At 53.7% G+C, this 19,398-nt stretch overlaps 9 protein-coding genes across 9 annotated transcripts; 5 read left to right on the top strand and 4 right to left on the bottom strand.

Moving 5' to 3' along the window:
* Window positions 1-715: 715 nt before the first annotated feature.
* SNOG_03638 (hypothetical protein) lies at window positions 716-1,242 on the top strand (the record flags this gene model as incomplete). The annotated part of the gene is made up of 3 exons (XM_001794140.1): window positions 716-932; window positions 961-1,004; window positions 1,051-1,242. The coding sequence occupies 3 exons, from the start codon at window positions 716-718 to the stop codon at window positions 1,240-1,242; spliced, it is 453 nt and encodes a 150-aa protein (XP_001794192.1).
* Window positions 1,243-2,261: 1,019 nt separating this feature from the next.
* SNOG_03637 (hypothetical protein) lies at window positions 2,262-2,776 on the top strand (the record flags this gene model as incomplete). The annotated part of the gene is made up of 2 exons (XM_001794139.1): window positions 2,262-2,504; window positions 2,555-2,776. 2 exons carry the CDS (start codon window positions 2,262-2,264, stop codon window positions 2,774-2,776), a joined length of 465 nt encoding a protein of 154 aa, XP_001794191.1.
* A 799-nt stretch (window positions 2,777-3,575) lies between these two features.
* Window positions 3,576-4,106, top strand: SNOG_03636 (hypothetical protein; the record flags this gene model as incomplete). The annotated part of the gene is made up of 2 exons (XM_001794138.1): window positions 3,576-3,806; window positions 3,831-4,106. The coding sequence occupies 2 exons, from the start codon at window positions 3,576-3,578 to the stop codon at window positions 4,104-4,106; spliced, it is 507 nt and encodes a 168-aa protein (XP_001794190.1).
* Window positions 4,107-5,496: 1,390 nt separating this feature from the next.
* Window positions 5,497-6,120, bottom strand: SNOG_03635 (hypothetical protein; the record flags this gene model as incomplete). The annotated part of the gene is made up of 1 exon (XM_001794137.1): window positions 5,497-6,120. One exon carries the CDS (start codon window positions 6,118-6,120, stop codon window positions 5,497-5,499), a length of 624 nt encoding a protein of 207 aa, XP_001794189.1.
* A 702-nt stretch (window positions 6,121-6,822) lies between these two features.
* Window positions 6,823-8,173, bottom strand: SNOG_03634 (hypothetical protein; the record flags this gene model as incomplete). Its single annotated transcript, XM_001794136.1, has 6 exons — window positions 8,113-8,173; window positions 7,909-7,967; window positions 7,830-7,853; window positions 7,410-7,689; window positions 7,269-7,356; window positions 6,823-7,209 (listed from the first exon to the last, which is right to left on the bottom strand). Exons 3-6 carry the CDS (start codon window positions 7,849-7,851, stop codon window positions 6,823-6,825), a joined length of 777 nt encoding a protein of 258 aa, XP_001794188.1. The 5' UTR covers window positions 7,852-7,853; window positions 7,909-7,967; window positions 8,113-8,173.
* A 1,069-nt stretch (window positions 8,174-9,242) lies between these two features.
* On the bottom strand, window positions 9,243-14,314 carry SNOG_03633 (hypothetical protein; the record flags this gene model as incomplete). Its single annotated transcript, XM_001794135.1, has 7 exons — window positions 9,243-9,300; window positions 9,354-9,725; window positions 9,775-10,047; window positions 10,073-10,201; window positions 10,518-11,044; window positions 11,098-11,704; window positions 11,754-14,314. 7 exons carry the CDS (start codon window positions 14,312-14,314, stop codon window positions 9,243-9,245), a joined length of 4,527 nt encoding a protein of 1,508 aa, XP_001794187.1.
* A 667-nt stretch (window positions 14,315-14,981) lies between these two features.
* On the bottom strand, window positions 14,982-15,264 carry SNOG_03631 (hypothetical protein; the record flags this gene model as incomplete). The annotated part of the gene is made up of 2 exons (XM_001794134.1): window positions 14,982-15,121; window positions 15,198-15,264. The coding sequence occupies 2 exons, from the start codon at window positions 15,262-15,264 to the stop codon at window positions 14,982-14,984; spliced, it is 207 nt and encodes a 68-aa protein (XP_001794186.1).
* A 433-nt stretch (window positions 15,265-15,697) lies between these two features.
* Window positions 15,698-16,877, top strand: SNOG_03630 (hypothetical protein; the record flags this gene model as incomplete). Its single annotated transcript, XM_001794133.1, has 2 exons — window positions 15,698-16,401; window positions 16,457-16,877. The coding sequence occupies 2 exons, from the start codon at window positions 15,698-15,700 to the stop codon at window positions 16,875-16,877; spliced, it is 1,125 nt and encodes a 374-aa protein (XP_001794185.1).
* Window positions 16,878-17,847: 970 nt separating this feature from the next.
* SNOG_03629 (hypothetical protein) lies at window positions 17,848-18,744 on the top strand (the record flags this gene model as incomplete). The annotated part of the gene is made up of 1 exon (XM_001794132.1): window positions 17,848-18,744. One exon carries the CDS (start codon window positions 17,848-17,850, stop codon window positions 18,742-18,744), a length of 897 nt encoding a protein of 298 aa, XP_001794184.1.
* Between the last annotated feature and the right edge of the window lie 654 nt (window positions 18,745-19,398).

The following is a 19,398-nucleotide window of genomic DNA, read 5'->3' as shown; positions in this document are numbered from 1 at the left end:
GCGGCAATTTGCTGGAGTCTGGTTCTGTCTACGGACTACCATAGGCGGTAAACTGTTTGACTATTGTTTATGTGTACTTGTCTTTTTCGATGCATGCATAGAGTATGTACACTATTTGAATTATGTTCAGTCAAACTTTGAGCCTGGACGACCAAGGCCTAAGCACTTGAACTGCATTACCCAGCAATCCTACGTGCATTCAAGATGTTCATGTCACTATGGGAGCCCGCACAGTCCAGGGTTTCTCCTAACGAGACTCGAACACTTAAGATAATCGCTTCGATGCCAACGAGACAAGTCTCGCCCCGCTGTATCAGGCCGCATCATGCTATAAGCGTTTGCCCATGGCAAACTCGACAGGAATCATCCAGCAGCCAGCGCAACCAACAACACAAGCGTTTGAGCCTCGTCACTCGACATAAAATTATACTAGATACCAACTCAGTTGCGCTTAGTAGTCTATGACCTTGCATCTCTTGTAGTGATATGTAGCTAGCCTATCTACTGCTACTGAGCCATGACTGTCAATCCTCTCCAGACGCGGTGAGAGACAGATGAAGGTGAACATGACGCCTCCCCTCGGCCAATCTATCTCCTAGACTCTAGTTAACGGCAGCTTTCTCTCCATCTTCAACTCGATCTCGAAGTCCATCTTCTTCTCGTCAATCCCAAAACATCCATTCAACCACGTCTAAAAGCCACCGATACATCTACGATGTCTTCAAAGACACTCCACACAGTCTACCCCTTCTTGACCCTCCGCGCTACAAACGAGTACGAGTACCGCGCAACTCAACCCAGCGACCTGCGCCTCTTCCTCGAAGCCGTCCGTGCAGACTCGACTCTCCTGCCGATGATCAAGCAAACGCATCTCCGCGAAGAGTTCGATAACATGGCGGACTCCGGCGTCTTGGAGTTCGCCGCCGCCGCGTGCGAGCCCAGCCACCGACAACTCTAAAGACGAGACCGAAGAGGAGTATGAGAACGAGGACGATGAGGTGCCGGTAAGTTTTTTGAACTGGTTGTGTGAGCGATGCTACTTTGAAACAGATCGCGAGCACTTCTCACGACCCATTCGAGGCTGCCGCTGAGAACTTGCGCCTCGTGAATGACCCGATTGATGGCCTACCGACGGAGGACATGTACCAGAAGTTGCTGGAAGAGCTTTTGGTGGTATTTTCGGAGAACGAGGTAATCAGCTGCTCAATGGGATGGAATGTGTCGCAGCAAAGAAATATTTAGGAGTGTGCGAGGAGACTTGGATAAGAAATGTGATAGGTCACCTTGATGGATGTTAATGGGATGATACTAGTCGAAATGAATACACGGATATGTTTGAGACACTGCACATTCTGCTATCATTCAAGGTGCTGTGCTGAGGCGATGGGTCACTGATGACCTCCTCGCTGCTAGTTGCCAGACTTCGTATTGCTCTCAAAGCTTGTGGACATCATCACGTCCTCTGAGTTGATCACAAGCACAGCCATACCAAAGCTGAAGGAAAGATTGCCGGTTGTCGATTTTGTGTTAATTAGCAGTAAAAGTTGGGCGCTGTAGCCTTTCTTTGAAAGTCGTATTGAATCCTGCTATGCCAATCAATCCCCTTTCCTCACTTCCCTGTAAACATTACATACTAAACATGCCTCATGGAACACCCGAGAATCGCCATGAGCACCCCTTCCTGATCCGATATCCCGGCAACAAACTCTCCTACAAGGCTACTGATTTTGGCCATCTTGAGGATCAAGAACCACGATTCCCAGCGATACATGTCCTCCGCCTCCTGAGAACTTAGTTAAACTTTGCTTAAGGCATCACAAGTGCTTCTTGCTCACCATGATCTCGATACACGTGGGTACCTTGACAATCGCCTCTGGTAAGCTGCTCGCAAAAGCCGATCCATAGCAAAGCTTGGTCACCCGCGGCGAAGACAACCTATCTTTGGCACGTGGAAATGGAAGTATGGCCAAGCTCGTGACCAGTCATTCGTTTGCAGAAGCAGATTGACGTTCGCTCTTGGCTATAAAGCTGCACTTACTCTCTCTTCAAAACTCATTTACTACCGCTGACGAATCTTTCTCTTTTACTTGCTTAGAGCACCGCTCCCCCTGATATATAGACCCTGCCCGCTGCGTATATAGACTCCTCTACCTACACGCTACAAACTCTCCGACTCGACCAACCACTTCTCAACCACTGCTTCTCTCAATTCGACTCAACTCGTCCTCTGAATTCCACTACGACAGTATACGCCTTCCAACATGCCTTCAATCAACTCCTACACCCACGAGGATTACCCATACCTCATCGTATCCACCAACGGCGAGATGGCGTACAAAGCCAGGGCGGACTACGACTTCGCTGAGCTCCTTAAGCTCGTGCGCGATAACAACAACGAAGAATTCATCTCCAAGATCAAGAAGGTCGTCTTCGACCCTTTCTTCGACGGCGAAAACAAGTCCGGCGCGAGGTTCTTTGTGGAGAAGTACAAGATCGATGCGAACGTAAGTCTACTTCGAGTCCCGTGTTAAAGATTAATACTAAGCCCAAACAGAACCCGCACAAGTTTGACATCATTGCAGACGACTACACCCTGTCACCGTTCGAGGAAGACGAGCCACTGAGTCCTAGGTACTACCTAGATATGCTCGTCGCGCTTCTCAGTGCTGGTCTCCCCGCCCTCGAACAGGTAGTTCTGCCTAAGGTGTGGGCCGACGAGTGTAATGACTCGCGCTTCGCGGATATAGACCTCTGGGATGTTTATTTGGCCGATTAAGGATGGAATATATACAAACAACTTATTGGACGATGGGGAGGAAGAATCTTGAAGAGCAACTGGATCAAGGATCGACTACGTTCATGAAATAGCTTTCGGTTGTCAGCTACTCTGGTAATAATAACGCCGCTTCAAATTCAACGATCACTATTTGACCAGGTCTTCCCTGGCCCCTTCTTCGACGGCCAAGAGAGCTCAGGAGCGAGGCTATTTCTAGGTAATAGACGGCGATGGTGTGAAATGGAGCGTGAATTGTAGTCAAATGTGTGTAATAAAAAGAAATAATTGCAGTAACCAAGTACTTGAACAACACTAATATATTCATGGCTTTGCACGCGAGTTCTCTCTCTAAGACTTATGCTATCTAGCGAGAAATTACAAGCATTCTTCCGCGCCGTGATATTCTCTTGCGCAGGCACCGCCGCAATTACCACTGGCAAATTCGGCTTACGAAAACATTTATACAGCAAGCATTGATCACCAGCCATCCTTTTGCAACACGAATCATCTATAGCACGTGAGAAGGGAAACTGTAGGCAAACTCTGAACTGGTCAGTCGTTCGCAAGAGCGAATTGTCATTGGTTCTTGACCATAAAGCTGCGCCCTTAAAATCCAAAACCTTTTCCTTTTACTTGACTAGTGGACCGCGCCTTGACATATAAAATCTCTCCGCTGGATATATAAACCTTCTTACCCCCACGCTAAAGACTCTCCAAATCGAATCAACCAAGTACTTGACTCAACCAAGCCCTCGACTCGACTACTTCATCACTAAACCCATCGGTCACTACTACCAAGATGTCATATATCAACTCTGACCACGCCTACCTGGTTGCGCTCGCCAACAACGACATGGCGTACAAAGCCAGCTCAACCTACGACTTGGGCAAGTTCCTTGAACTCATCAGCAACGACAACGACGACCTATCGCAGGTCAAACAGGTCATATTCGACCCCTTCCTCGACAGCGAGGAAAACTCGGGAGTGATGCTGTTCCTGAACGACTACAAGATCAAGATCCTCGCCAAGGTATATGCCCCAAAGGCGTTGTAGACAGCAGGCACTGACATTAGACAGGGTCTTCCTACCCGACGTCCTACCATGGACGTGCTCTACAAGGTAGCGGAGGACTATGCTCTAGGACACTTCACCAAGCATGATCCCCTGCGCTTCCAGGTCTATCTTGACCTCCTCGCTGCCCTCCTCGCTGCCCTCCTCGCTGCGGGACTGCCGGGTCTCAAGGAAGTAGTGTTGCCTAAGGTTTGGGCTCACGAGGATTACGACCTTTCGCTCTTCGAGAAGAAATGGCTGGTGACCTTGAGTGAGTAGAAGTAGGGAAAGCACGCTATTAGGCAACGATGACAGGGACGTAAGACGCAACTGGACCAAGAATTGACCAGCTTTTGGGAGTAGCTTCGGCTGGCCACTCTCTATAAATGAATGAATTCCCTTCAATCAAAGACCCCGATCGCTATCTTTAATACCCGAAAGTGACCTGTTAATGCTGAAACAAGTTCGCTCTCCCCTCGGCCTGTCAAACGCTAATCACTGTGTGAAATAACGTGTTTGTAGAGACACATCCGCGCAAGAAACAGACAGTAAAGAGCAAATCGTTTGTGAAAGATAAGTACTAGCTAAACTTGGCCACACAATCCCCTTCGTTGACCCATATGAATGACGTTCATGCTGGCCATACATTTTCTTTCCCCTTGCCCACCTTGCACCTGGTGTAAAACCTACATTCTACTGCCTATACAAGTCTACATCCCCCTCCACAAAAGAGTCTTTCCTCCCACTCAACACTCCTTTCTTTATCTCTCCAAGGATTCAACTCCACTGCAGCCTCACCTTACCACAATGCCTCCCTCCCGAAGCGAGACCCATATTGTATTCATGGAGCCCGATTAACTGCTTTCCCATCTAAGAAATATTACGTCCCTTTCCCTCAGAACCGCACGTCTCTGCATCAAGTAGTCACGGCCCTAACATCAAGACTCTCAAGATGTGAGGGGTCATTCCCGCACGCCTGGAGGCAAGAAATCAAACATGACAGTGTACAAGACGACAGTTCCAATGTACAATATATGACTAAGAACTTCTAAGCTGTGTCCTTAGCAACTGTTGTCCACTAAAATCTACCTTAAGCTCTGATAGGCAGTGGTAGTAATACACAGTCAGCATCCCAATGTACGTAACCTCTGCATGTGGATTTCCATCGAAGAGTACCGTGAATCATCGCCCTTTTCAGCGCTGGTGTAAAACACTTTTGCGCTAGACGCATTCGATCATCACGCTCCCCTAGCCGTGGTGGCAGAACCTTGAGTATCCCATCATCTCTACACCAAACTCAATTCCACACACACTTTCCCGCGCCACGAAAGCCTCGCGAACTCACCCTCGCCTCCACATGAAGCTCGGAGACTCGTGTTTACCTCTTTCCCAAGAAACGCTTGACGTGCTCGGGTCGTTGTGTATACATAGACTCTTGAAGCTTTGCCATGACAAAGCCTCAAACACATCTAATCACTCTCATCTCCCAGGCTTCACTCCCCCTCCCTCCCAAACCCGACCCTCACCCACAAACTACACCCCCCACAAGCCCACCAGCACCTCCCCCTCGCCCCTCTGTTCCGCATCCTCCAACTCCTCCTCTAATATCCTGAACCCGTTCTCATCCCCACACCGACACGCGCGTGTCCACTCCATTTGCCCCTCCTCATCATCCCCGCGTTCCTTGTCCCCCTCCCCCCTCTGCGCCTTCCTCCCCAAACTCAAACCGGGGATCCAACACGCAGAAATCACTCAAATCCAACACTTCCAGTCCAGCCAGGAATTCCTGACTAACTCCACCACCACCACCACCACCACCACCACCCACATCCACATTCCCACTGCCGCCGCCGAGTACCCCTCCATTCCGCACCACCCACTCATCATATGCCCTCCTCTTCTCCGCATCCATCAACACCGCATACGCTTCTCGGACTTCATCGACCGTATGCGCGCTTCGCGCCTGGCCCGTTTGTTTGTCCGGGTGTGCGCCGAGGAGCGCGAGTTTGTATGCGCGCCGGATGTCGGCTGTTGATGTGGTTGGGGAGCCGGGCCGCGGGAGGGGGAGGTTGAGCGTCGCGTAGTAGTCTTTGGTGTAGGACATTGCTACTACGATGGGTGTAGGCGCGAGGATTCGTAGCTTGGTATTCGTTGGATTTGCGTTGGTTGATTCTGCGACGGCGTATTCGGGTTCAAGGGTCGGTGGTGAGAATTGAGGCTTCGCTTCGTGTGTGCTATGTGTAAATGTGGAGTCAAGATTTCTTTGCGCGAACGCATCTGTAGCTGCAGCCATGGAGAAAGTTTTAGTGGGGCAGCGGGGCGAGGCGAGCGCTTGCGCCTACGGTAACTCTCCGACTCGTGCACATGGCTGAAGGGCCGAAAGTCCATGTTCCATGGGCTCGGGATTGCTGCGCGTGGGTGCAGTGCAGTGGGATTGCAGATTTCGAAAATGATCATCGTTTATCACTAGAGTGGCAACATGAGTTTGAAATAAGGGTTCCTTAGGCCTATCTAAGAGTGCAGATGGAGACATGACATGCACCGGAGCTTCACGATCCTACTCCGTCATTCTTGAAATCGACGTCTGTCTGAAAGATGCTGCCCAGAGGATCTATTCGACCCAATCCGCTGTCAGGTGGGTGATCATATACGGCAAAACGAAAACAGGGGGAATTCGAGGATCGCATCGAGGGACACCACATCGGTCCTCCACTTGCACGAAAACAATCAAATCAGCTCGTGAGAACCAGATCCAATTTGCTAGCGCTCGCGGTTTGCGACATACTCGTGGGGGTTGTGTGGGTTGTGGGAGAGGAAAGGGAAATACATCAGTCATTGGGAATCCGTCCATCCGAACGCTACAAAAGCCAATTTTTGAAATCATATGACACATACAACTCCGTGAGACGCTCGCTGCCACGGCAGCTTCCTTCGACTATGCTGGGACAGAAGATGGCGGCTATGGGGACACGAGGCCGGCTGACGAAGGGCGAGCTTAAGCAGCAGCGGGGGCAGCGGCGGGTGCTGCTGGCTCCTCAGGCTTTGCCTCCTCGGTGGAAGCGGCAGCAGCTGGGGCCTCCTCAGCGGCCTTCTCCTCCTTGGGCGCATCAGTGGTGGAAGGCTCAGCCTCGGCGCCATCCGATGATGTCCAGAGGGTCAGGTTGTCGCGGAGAAGCTGCATGATGAGGGTGCTGTCCCGGTAAGACTCCTCGGACAGGGAGTCGAGCTCGGCGATGGCATCGTCAAATGCCTGCTTGGCAAGGTGGCAGGCGCGGTCGGGCGAGTTCAAAATCTCGTAGTAGAAGACTGAGAAGTTCAACGCAAGACCGAGGCGGATGGGGTGAGTAGGGGTCAGCTCAGTCTGAGCGACATCGGTAGCCGTCTGTTTTGGTGGGGTTAGCTATGTGTTGTCTGGGCGTGTGTGGACCGATTGCGTCATACCTTGTAAGCCTCGTGCGCAGCGGTGGCAGCGACCTTGCGCTTCTCTCCAGACGCAAACTCGGCAAGGTAACGGTGGTAGTCGCCCTTCCTATACAGCTATTAGCATTGCGTGTTGCAGGCGGTTTGATTCAGACAACGCACATCTTGTGGTAGAAGACCTTGGACTCGCCAGACTCGGCCTTGGGGATAAGAGAGTCGTCGAGGACGTTGAGGACATCCTGGCAGACCTTCTCGAGCTCGGTCTCGATCTTCTGTCGGTAGTCGCGGATGGTGCCAACGTGCTTCTCGGTGCCCTTGGACTCCTCCTTCTGCTCGATCGAGGAGATGATGCGCCAGGACGCGCGTCGTGTTCCGACAACGTTCTTGTAGGCGACGGACAGGAGGTTGCGCTCGTCGACGGTCAACTCACCGCCAATCTGTACTGCGTTAGTTCCTATCGCTCCGATTGCGTCTCGTTGCAGGCGGCTGCCTCAGAGCAAACAGTGCAGGTCGGCATACCTTGGCAACTTCCTACAGGATGGTCAGTGTATGAGCGCAAAAGACAGTCTCTCTAGTCGGGACGAACCTTCATGTACGTAACCATTTCTGTTGGGATACGATTAGCATGCGCGGCCGTTGCTGGGGCTGCGCGGGGACTCACCATCGTAACGCTCAGCCTGTTCGCACAGCCGGGCGAGGAAAGTCTTGCTGCTGCCGTGTCAATTTGGAAAGTCTTGCTGCGCCGTGTGCAGCTCTATCGTACCTCTCGCGCTGGGGGCATGTTAGCATGTTTATCGCAGTGCAGACGAGGGGCACGTCGCCGGCCAGCAGCGGCGGGGGACAGCGCCAATAGGGCAGTACGTACCTCAGTCGCCATTGTGATGTTTGGTTTGTATGTGGGTGTGGTGGTCGAGGGTGACGGTATGTGGGTGCAGGTATGCGGAAAGATACAGGGAGGGCGGAGTTGTTCAAAGGTTGGGTGAGTGGAGTGTTTTGAAAGGAAGCGAGAGCCAGCGGCTGCCTCTAGGAAGGCTTGGCGGGACAACAAGTGGACAACATTCGCGCTTTCCCCAACTGGCCAGCCTCAACGGCACATGGCTCCAGTCCCATTCGAATCTGGGGCTGATTGCTCCATGCCGCCGCGCCTTGCCCTTCACGCCCACGCCTTTCCTCATGTACCAGCACGGCCAATGCTTGAAGAGGGGTTACTCTGCACGTGAGCAACCTCGCAGCCCAAGATAACAACAGCACGACTTGTCGTCTGGCTCACAACATGCACACGTTGGGCCTATGATAGCCTTCCAGCCCAGGTTTGCTCTGCCTCTGCCCGTCACACCAGTCACGCTCCAGAGCGCGGCCGCTTGCTAGAGTTGGCTCTTGAACCATGTCGAGCCGGGGCCAATCATGGAACCAGCTAGAAAACCTGGACATGTTCCAGCGCTGGAGGACCCCTCCGGTGAATGAGTCGTGTCACTTTTATGATAGATGGTGGATTTGATTTGCCCGTGTTTCACATGTGCCAATAATATCACCATTTCAATTCTACGTCGGACTGGCTGAGCAGGCAGCTGGGCTGCCAGGCTGACAGCAGAGTCATTGCATCATAGGAGGGGCCGAAGCTCCCTTACTATCAAAGCGCATTATTGTCCTGTGTTTTCCTGAATGGGACGGCAGCATACAACGACAACAACACTGCTGCGTGGCAGCCCCCAAGCCGCAACATCTCGTCCCCAACGTTGCAGCATGTTATCGCGTGGAAACACTCTGCGGATGGTCGTCCGCTGCATGTTCGACTGCTGCTGTGCGACAAGTCGGATGGCTGTGCAGACGCTGTGACACCTTCACTATGCGCTGGCAGGGATGGGCCAGCACGCCTCTCGCTCGTCGATATCGTGGTGAGGCGCATGAAACTGGAGCGATATGCAGCAGCAGCCTCATCCTGTAGTCTGTCCAGCATTGCCTCGTTGTTGTTATTGAAACGGCGGCATAGATGCTTCACATCAGAAGACGCCAGACACCGAGCATGAGCGCCGCGGTACCCGTGCAAACACCCCTAGAAGCTTGTTAGTCGTGTCTTGGGCAGCCATCAGGTAGAAAATGACGTACATCAACCACTGCAATGTCGAGAATTTGACAGCCTCAAGTCGCTCTCGTAATTGCGCCGTTTCCTGTTCTATCCTGGTCTCGGTCTCCTTGAGCTTCAGCTCTTGCACGTTTGCCTCTTCCCTGATGCGGCCCTTCTCGAGATTCAGGTCCAGCCGGACAGATGCTTGTGTGCGTTGTATCTCGTCGCGTAATCTGGAGTTGAGCTTCGCCAGCTCGTTTGTGAGACGCTCGTGGGATGCGCGGGTCAGGGAGGATTCGGTCGAGTCGGCCGTCATGAGCTCAGACCGCAGCTTCGCAAAGTCGACTTTCTGGGTGTAGGTCGCCTTCTCCTGGTCTTCACGGAGGACCATGGTTCGTGTGAGGTTTTGAATGCTGGAGGAGTTAGTCCCATCCATCTTGACCGAGGTAGGATGGATCGTACCTCTCCTCAATGACATCGCTGAGAATCCGCATCATACCCTCCGCTTGCTCTTCCGTGAAGCCCTCATCTTTCAACCTCTGCACAAACTTGAGCGTGTCGAAGTGGTGGTCTTTCTGCTGCGGGGCGCTCGCGCTGAAGTGGCGACGGAGCTCAAAAGGAGACGCGCAGCCGGTAACAAATGGTGGCTTTGTCCTCAGCGATTGCCGTGCAAGCTGTTGCTGAAGTGCTGTGGTGATCGGTGCCGCGGCGCAATGTTGGCGAGCAGGTGAAGACCTATGCCGCCGTGCTTCAAGCGCACCAAGCGCAGTCGGTCGGACAGCCCTCGCTGACCATGAAAACTGCGGTAGAAGGAATCGCGGCACCGCCGTTGCCTGTATCGAAGAAGTTGCCATTGTCGTGTAGAAGATGTGGTGGCTGCACGGAAATTCTACCTTCGATCATGAAGTTCGCCAAGACATGCAATTGTTAATGTTATGTCATTGCTTTGCCATTTTTATACATTCTACCCCGGTTTCGGACTTCGTTTTGCTTTGATCACAACATCCAAAGTAATAGAGATAATCACGTGCCGACCAAAGGTGTTCAGTCTTTGAGAGAGTTGTTGTTGTATTGTTTCATTCGTTCGGTGAATCGCTAGAATCTCAACCAGCACAACGCATGCTATGCACAGCAACCGCTAAAACAACAGGATGTACAGAAAAAGCCTAAGCCTCAGGGATTCAACACTCATCTACCGCCCATACTCCAGACTTGGCACAATGACTGGTCCGTACTTCATCGGCGCGCTGTATCCACCATCGTTCTGGACCATGAAGTCAACAGCCAGGCTGAGCTTCCCACTTCCATGACCGGACACCGTTTGTCCGAAAGTGCCGCTGACAATCTCCGGGTCGTAGATGACGCACGCAACGTAGTTTCTTCGGCCCATCAACCTCTTGTACTCACGGGGCTGACCATTGACATCTTGGGTAAAGATCTCCATCATGTCTTCCTTGGTATCAGTTGGCTGGTGGTTGCTACGGTGCCCGTTTTGTGGGACATATAGCGCGCGGTTGTTGTGCAGGAGGCGGAGCGTGTAGCTTCCAGGTGGACCATTGACGACAGACGCAGAGATGATCTGGTACATCGTCTTGTGGTCTTGTGGTCGCGATGGGTCGTGTACAAGACCGGCACCGCAACAATCGACCGCTCCAGAGAAGAAGGTCATCCGCAACGATTTGTTATGTGCAATGCCTTGGAGTGTTCGGATAAGGTATGTCCTTTCGAGATCCTGGAGCAGATGTCAATACATGTTCCCAGATTCTATCGTATGAAGTGGCTTACCTTGGAGTCATGCGTCCACTGGTCCCTCAACTCATCAAGGATATCAATGTCTCCAAACGGACTAAGCACACCACTCATGAGGCCAGATTTGCCCAGTGCTTTCTTAACGGAACTGAAGCCATCTCCGACTACGCTCTTAGCGCCGACAACACCAGCAACAGAACTAGTGACCTTGCCCAGCATGTTGAAGGTTCCGGTAGCGACCTTCTTGCCAGTCGCCATGGAGTGTGCAAGGTGCTCGACAGACTCCAAACGAGGGTACACAATGGGCACAGGCACCATCCATATGCAGTGCTGGACACTTGGTGGCAAGGTCGCCACCTTGGGGAAGATGCCTTGATACGTTGGCCCGGCCATGACCTGATGAGGATTGCGCTCAGATCTGCAGTCGGGCCCCACGACTGTTACACAGGGACCAAGGTACTTGATGAAGTGCCACCCAGTGCCAGTGACGGTGAAAAGATCCATGTCGTTGCTGACATTGCGGAGGATTTCAAGAGTGGTGTGATGCTGGAAAAGCAAGTACATCTCAATACCGAGTCTTCCAATATTCTTGAACATGTTGGAAAACTGCATGTACTCTGGGTATGAACCAAAGCCATCGAAGCTGGTCGATGTTAGTGCTGCATTCAACGAGCGAAGTATCCCAAACTTACATATCATGGTCGTCGAGTGCAAGGATGTGCGGTATCTGAGCGAATGCTTCTCTCAGATGCGGTTGGTCAAAGTGGCTGGTGTAGTAGTGGAAGTATGCATGGCAGACATCCTCCTCATGCTTTGCCGTCCAGGGAGCATTCTTACGGATCTCCTTACCGCTCGTAGCCGTCCATTGCTTCAGTAGAGGCAGTTCTTTCCACAGTCGATCTGCGTAGATTTGACCACCAAGTCCTAGCTGTACATGGAAACCACCACACTCGGCGTTCTTCTGCAGAATGTCCTTCCACATGAGGCCAATGCCGCCGAGCTTCGTCCTCTCGTTAGCATTGACATTAAGCGCAAAGTCGTTGCCAGAATGCGCAATGAAGCGCCAGCTCGTCTCGTGACGTCCTGCAACCAAGAACTCGAAACGTGTGCAGCCGAGATGCGAAGTAATTGCATACGTCCACTTCGCAGCGTGCTCTTCGTCCATCTTGAGATCAATGTCGTAGCGGTAGAAGATCCAGGTCTGGTGGGTGTAGATTGGATTGGCCTTCAGTTGTCGTGGGTTGGGAGACAGGTCTTGGCTTTGATGGATGTGGATCGTGGGAGGGTGAGGTGTGTTGGTGATGAGGAGAATCGAGCCAAGCCAGAGACCACGCTCAAGATCCATATTTGTGTATCGCAGGTATGGGCCGAAGTAGACGCCATTCGTAGGATTGACCTTGTACTGGTCTACGCCAGCAACCGGTGGTGGGCCCGTGAAGCCTGCGGCGGTAGGAGTGGCGAGTGGTGCCATGCCAAAGTCTCCGGAGAAGCCAGGTGTCTGAGGCTGGAAACCAGGTGACTGTATAGGAGCCTTGCCAAAACCCACAGGGCTCATCAGAGGATTGACAAAGGTCCCGGTTGGCGACATGGGCTCGTTCAAGTTCAGAGGCGTTGGACCTTTAGGGAACTCCCACTGTGTTGACTGCGTAGGAAGATGAATGTAGTAGTACTGTCCAGAGCTCGGATCGAGATGTGCTATCCAGCCTTCAGGTAGGGGAGGTGGTGACGCTGGTCCCGGTCCCGGGCCAGCGCCAGGCGCAGGACTGGGTGTGTGACCTGGCTGAACTGATTGGGCCTGTTGCGGGAAATTACTCGTGGTAGGCGTTGGCGAGATAACGGCTGCTGGCTGTGATGGCCCTGCCTGCTGTCGTGGGTCGTTTGCAAATGCAGGATGGCCTTGGTTCGGGTCTGCCAACGATACGCCCTGCGCGGGCTGCTGCTGTCCCTTCTCGTTGGGGTAGCTCTGGGCCTGATTTGTAGGCGGTTGAGTCAGACTCGAGTATGCTGGCGGCGGTTCCTCGCTGATGTGCAGACGACCCATGTCATGGTTCATGGGGTGCTCGGGAGGCATGTTGGACGGGACATTGGTGGGAGGCGGGGAGAAGTGCTGTACGGGAGCTTGTGGCAGTGGTCCCTGAGGAGGCGAACTGGATGGTCCGACAGTATCCATGCCCTGGTATACCTGTGGAGGGCCATGGGGATTGCTGCCAGGCTGCTCGGTGGGAGTCCATGGCCTGCGCGCAGGCTGTTGCTGCTGCTGTGGCAGGGCCTGGCGAAACGATGCTCGGGCGGGGCTGCTGGTTCGCATACACCTGATTTCCGCTGCGCTGCTGCTGCATTCTGTGCGCTCTGTGCTTGTAGGTTGGTCAACGTCGATGTTCCCGGCAATGCCAGCTGCAGCAAAGCGCGCTTCGATGCCACCGCCGGGCGGGGGAATGATGGGAGTCTCGGGAGGTGGGGGAGAGCCTCGTTGCGCCCGCACGGTCGAGGTGGACGCGGTCGAACTTAGGCGGTTGACGCCCCCAGGGTTCGGTATCTTGAGCACTGAGGGCTCCGGCGGCTTCGAGGACGGCGCTGCGGGGGCATTGGCGTTGGGCGGTGGCCAGTACTGCTGGTGGTAGTCGGGGTACGGGTTCACGGCGGGCTCGCTGGCCTGTCTCGAGGGTGGTTTCGCAAAGAGGCCCTCTTTATCGGGCGTCTCTGGGCCAGGCGACTCGGGCAGCGGCTTGGGCGCAGTGCCTCTGCGCTCCGCCAGCCTCGAGGGCTGGATGCTACCGTCTGCGTTCCTGCCGCCGTATCCTCCCACCGTCGGCCGGTTCGGGTCGCCAGCTTCAAATCGCGCGCGCTGGCTGGGGGAGGTGGGACTCGGGCCCGTCGCATTGGAGCCCCGCCGCCGGCCGTCTGCCTCCGGGGGCGTCGCATTCTTGGTCGCGCGCTCCCTCTCGCTGAGGGGCGTGTAGCGTCCAGAGCCCAGCGTCGGCTGCTTGGGCGGGCGGTCGTCGGGGTAAGGCAGAGGGGCGGTGGGCGGTGCTGTAGGCGGCGCGGGGAACGAGGGCATGGGCGGCGGGCGCGAGAATGCGGGCTGGCTTTGTGCCTGGCTGGAGCTGCCCGCCGAGTCTGTTCGCGGCGGCGGGCTCATGCCGTCGCGACCCTTTTGTATCCTCAAGGGCCCAACCGTCGGCGTCTGCGGGTTGCTGTCTGCAGGGCGCAAGAAGAGCTCCTCCTCGGGGCGTCCCTGCTTGCGGCCCTCCATGGCGGAAGACGCTGACTATGTGCTTCTGTTTCTGCTTCTGCTTCTGCTTCTGCAGCTGCAGCACCTGTATCGTGCCTGATCGCCGGCGATGACAGGCGTCGACTTATTTTTGGCTCCGGTTAGCTCACAGCGCAGGTTGCGAAAGCCGTGGGAGACGTCGTCGCTCGCGGGGTAATGTGTTGGTTATGACGCGGGTGCCAGGACGCATAAGCAAGAGCAAGAGCTGAGCTGCATGTACTTATGTGTCTGCCCAGTGTCCTTCAGCGCCGGTGAGCCTATATGTCCAGGCCCAGAGCGGATGACGGCAAATTTCACCTTGACTGCTGCCCTCATGAACAGCCTACTGACTTACGCAGCCGTTCCCTGGCCTTGCCCCCAGTTGGGCTGCGGCGGGTCTACACTCGACCGGCCATGCTTTCCTCGACGCGCCCTGGCATGTGATTGGCCGCCAGCGACATTATACGCGCCTGCGACCGTCTTTTCCACCGCTGGTCACACTTGGCGGGCGCATATCTCGTACCTGAGTGGCAACGCTGCTCATCTGATGCACTCTCGCCGTCTCCTGTCTTTGCGATCCACACGCCTAACGCGGGCCGAAATGCACGCATGCAGCGGCCCGGCACTTTGACCTTCACACCTGCACGAGGACTGCCCTACCGCGCCACTGTCAGCCAAGACATGTGGCAGTGACAGGAAGCGCTTTGGCGTCTGCTGTATCCGTGGTAATGGTGCGCGTAGCAGACCACGATGCTTGTGTTCGCTTGCTCTCATGCCTCTTCAAATGCGACGCGTAGGAATCCTCTCTTGCTTTGCTTCATCAGTGAGCCTGCAGACGTCGGCAGAAGATCTTTGGCTTGTCGGAGCTATCTTTGCATCTACGCACTTTTCGAAGAGGCACTAAAGGTATAGGTCCAGATGAATGTCGCGAAGTCGCTACGGAATGCCTCCATTATATACGAAAGACGGCACACACTGCATCAGGCTGAGGCCCCCAATCTGCAACAAGGCTGTACAGACAAACTCGGCCCATCTGGTACATACCGTTCGCTTCGCCGCTCCAGACTCGGAAAGGTCTGAAGCCACCGGTCAGGGTGGTACCTCAGCTACAACTTCAGATACGAAAAGATCCCGAATGCCCCTCTTATCTTCGATGCAAGCCAGTTTTCTTTCTTCTGTACTCTATCACGTCTTTCGTTCGTTCTGCTCTGCTTCCATGTTGTTCTCATGCTTCGCATCACTCTCCAGCCACTGCAGACAGCCACGATCCTTCGACCTCGAACAAGGCTGAATTTTTGAAGACCGATTTGATGTTGCAGATGCCAAACCAAGATCTATCCTAGAAACAAGGAAAGCCTGTGGTACACGGCCAGGCTCGATATCAACATGGCTTTCGTTCAGCAGCCACCTCCACCCCCATACACCATGCAACCAGCACAGCTTCCAACGCCAACTCCGGCCCCGGTAGCAAGTCCTTTCAACCAACCTGCACCGCAGAGTGGCTATCCTCAAGGCCAATTTCAACAACAGTTCCAGCCTCAGCAAGGTCAATCACCTCAGGTGCCTCAAGGACAGACACCACAACCCCAATATGTGCAATCGCCACAACCAATGCAACAGCCCTATCAAGGACTCCCCAACATGACCCAACAGCAGATTCAGCAAGTCCAACAAGTCATCCAAAGCTATCCTCCAGAAAAGCTCCAACTAGTCCAGCAGCAGCTCCAACAAATACCACCACAGTACCACCAGCCGCCACAAGCTCCACTCCTACAATCCCCTCCTGCCGTCCAACAAACCCCCTCAAAACCCCAATACACCACCACCGCCCCCTCAGGCCTCTTCGGCTCAAAGTCTAAATCCCACCCCTCCCCATCCGGCCCGCCCGACGCCCAAAAGTCAGACTCCGTCAAGCGCTTCTTCGGCGACACCCTCGTCGGCCGCGTCGCCCGCAGCTCCCTCCAAACCGCAACCTCAATCTCCAAACTCCCCTCTTCCCTCTCCCCATGGGGCGACAACAACCCGGTAACCCTGCCCAACATCCGCTACCGCGACGCTGCGCTCTTCACCACCTTCGCCTTCGATCGGCGGCCCGCTTGTCGACGGGCTCGCCGACGGCGTCACGGGTGCATTTGGCGCGGATAGCTTTGTCAGCGAGATAGTGAACTCAGGCGCCGGCGCGATCGCTGCGAGTACGGTGTTGAAATACGGCGTCTTTCAAATCGTGGAACAGGCGATTGATAAGGGTGTGCTGGAACACTTGCTCCCCGAGGAAGACGCGATGCTTGTCACTACGTCGGTGAAGTCGCTGCAGATCGGTATCAAACACAAACTCATGGGCGTCGATGCGGATGTACGGTTTGTAGGCGTGTATCCCGCTGCGGACACAAGTCGCTGTGAAAAAGGCTGGTTTTGCCCATATTTATTCGCAAGTGCGCGCACGCCGAGTATCCCGCGTGCGAACGACTTTGCGGTCGCGCAGGCTTTTGGGCCGTTCCTCGCGGGGGATTATTTGCTTGCGAGGAAACTGCTGGCGGAAACACTTCACGTACTCCCCATTGTGTGAGGCCCAATCCCGAAGTCGATATTGGCACAAATCGCATGCTTGTGTTATTCACTGGGCTGGCTCCGTATAGGGGCGTTGTACGTCTCTCTCCTCCCTCCTCTCTACACGCATCGCTTCACTAACCCTCTCCTCAGTGGTCCCAGTCCCGCCGCCCGGGCATCGCGACGCTGCTCTTCCATCTGCCCTCCGGGTGTCCCGCGCTCGTCATCCCCGTAACGTCCGCCGCGCCGATAACCGCGTGGTCGCCATGGACGCTCTCGCAAATGACCAACCCCGCTGCCTCGGGCTACCGGGCGGAGTGGCAGCACGAGCAGATTTGCGAATACCTGGATACGATTATCAGCTTGCCGCATGTGAGTCCCGCGCTGCAGAAGAGCTATGTGGATGTGCTGGGGAGGATGGTGAGTTTGGTGATTAATGGGGCGTTGGGGGTGCAGAGGTGTGGAGAGGTTATGGGGAAATTGGATCCGGAGAGGGCGGGGGTGGTTATGTTGAGGTATTGAGAGGTTTTGCAGGTGGGATGGATTCTTGGGCTCTGGGGCACTTCTATATAACAGCTCCTTTGATGGATGGAGGTGTAGCCAGGGCCTGGAATGATTTTATCTATCTGCTGCTCGTAGCATGACTCTACTTTCTCCTGAAACAATAAGTGATTATAAGTAAGGTGCTGGGCTCCTGCTCTTTCACTCGCGTTTACGCACAGACAGTGACGATAAGTGCGCTACTGCGTCCACGAGCTTTAACAGTAGAGGAATTTCTCTCAAATACCGCTGACCCAGTCTGTGAGCCACATCAACCTACATTTGACGCTCGAAGTCGCCAGAGCTCAGCTCACTCTAAGACACAACATGGGGGTAGGTCGGTTCGCAATTTCGGACCCAAAATATTCGCCAACCAGCAGGCTCATAATCGCTGAAATCCAACCACAAAGATTAGAAGCGACTGCCTTACGGCGCTCTGCGCGATCGGTATGGCCCAAATCTGCGTGACCATGGAAGGAGAAGATACATTAGACGCCACTCAAGCCGACATAACGAGCCCAGAAACGGCGCACAGACTCCCAGTGTTCTTCGTATTACCGCGAGAACTAAGGGATATGGTTTATAATGAGTTATGGAAGGTTTCTGCTCCGATGACCCTAATGGTGCTCATAAAAGAGGCAACCCCCACCCACCACCTCGTCATCCGCTACGAGGATTGCGCAGCCAAACCCGCCAATTCGTCCCGTTCGGAATTGAAGCAATGTCTACATTCTGGCCTGCCCCAATGGCTACTGTCAAACAAGGCATTTCTTGACGAAGGGTTGAATCAGCTCTTTCGGAAGGCTACATGGATGGTGAACAGTCAGCAGTGGCGCACACCATGCAGCAAAGAGATTGTTCGCAACACTAAAGCCGGAATCATCACCGCGAGGAGTTTGATCATCGTCATAGACATCACCAATTCTGGGCTCGGCCTGGACGCTGTGCAGAAGATCAAGCATAAACTCATATTTCCTGGGACACGTTCTGCACACGCAGAGTTTATGGGTACTCCGATGCCGCACTTGACGAGTCTCCACATCAAGCTAGAGTACTCCTGGATTATACACCTAGATCACAAGTATACCTTGGATCTGAGCTGTATCGAGACGATCCTTCATCTCAAGCGCTTCAGCATCTCCATCTCTATGGATCGAGACATGGACTCCAAGTTGCTCCGACCTATTATCGACAAGGAAGCCTGTCGTCTCGGTTGCAGCTTCGTCGGAGTAGACCATCATCTCGATATTGAAGAGAATGTGTGCGACTGGTCACCTGTCGAAGGTCTGGCTCCCCGCGCTGGAGTCTTCGTTGCGTGGACGTTCGTGAGGAACGAAAAAGGGTGAAGAAATAGCAAAGAAAATTCGACGGGAAAGGCTAAAGATTGATTGCGCAGGTAACAATTCGGGACATGGTCCGATAGACTACGCAAGAATTGGGTTGATAAATAGGACAGATTACGGCACGTGTGGCTATTGAGTCTGCATCCCTGAATGACAGAACTTGTAAGAATAAAAGCCATGTCCAATGATCAACACTCGCGGTTTTTGTCTTCTCATGTGCATCTTGTAACCTCTGTGTATCCTAAAGGTACCACAACCATACGATTGCATCGTGTGCCCATAGCGCAGCCTGTGTGACTTCATTAACAACATTTCCCAGATTGCGATACCTAAGCGCTCTTGTCACGGAACTTCTCTAGCTCCTTTGATACACTTGTATAGTTTCTAGCACATCGCCTTTGCCCACCCACGTCGTTGGCTGTAATATCGGCAAAGCATGTGTTAGCGATGAGCAGAGGGGGACGTGTTGTTTCCGCGTTATGCGAGTTTCGAAAAAGGACCGGCTTTTGTGAAGTTAACTGTGCCTTTTTTTCGTCGTGTTGTATTGGTATTAGCACAGATGCATCAGCTAGTTAGTAAGACGAGTTACATGAGTGAGACGTGCAAATTTTGCGATTAGGTGGAGGACGATTTTTGAGATAATTGAATTTTGGATCT

Source organism: Parastagonospora nodorum (genome assembly GCF_000146915.1).
Source record: "Parastagonospora nodorum SN15 chromosome Unknown scaffold_5, whole genome shotgun sequence".
NCBI classification, from domain to species: Eukaryota; Fungi; Ascomycota; class Dothideomycetes; order Pleosporales; family Phaeosphaeriaceae; genus Parastagonospora; species Parastagonospora nodorum.
This window is presented reverse-complemented; position numbering and strand designations above follow the sequence as displayed.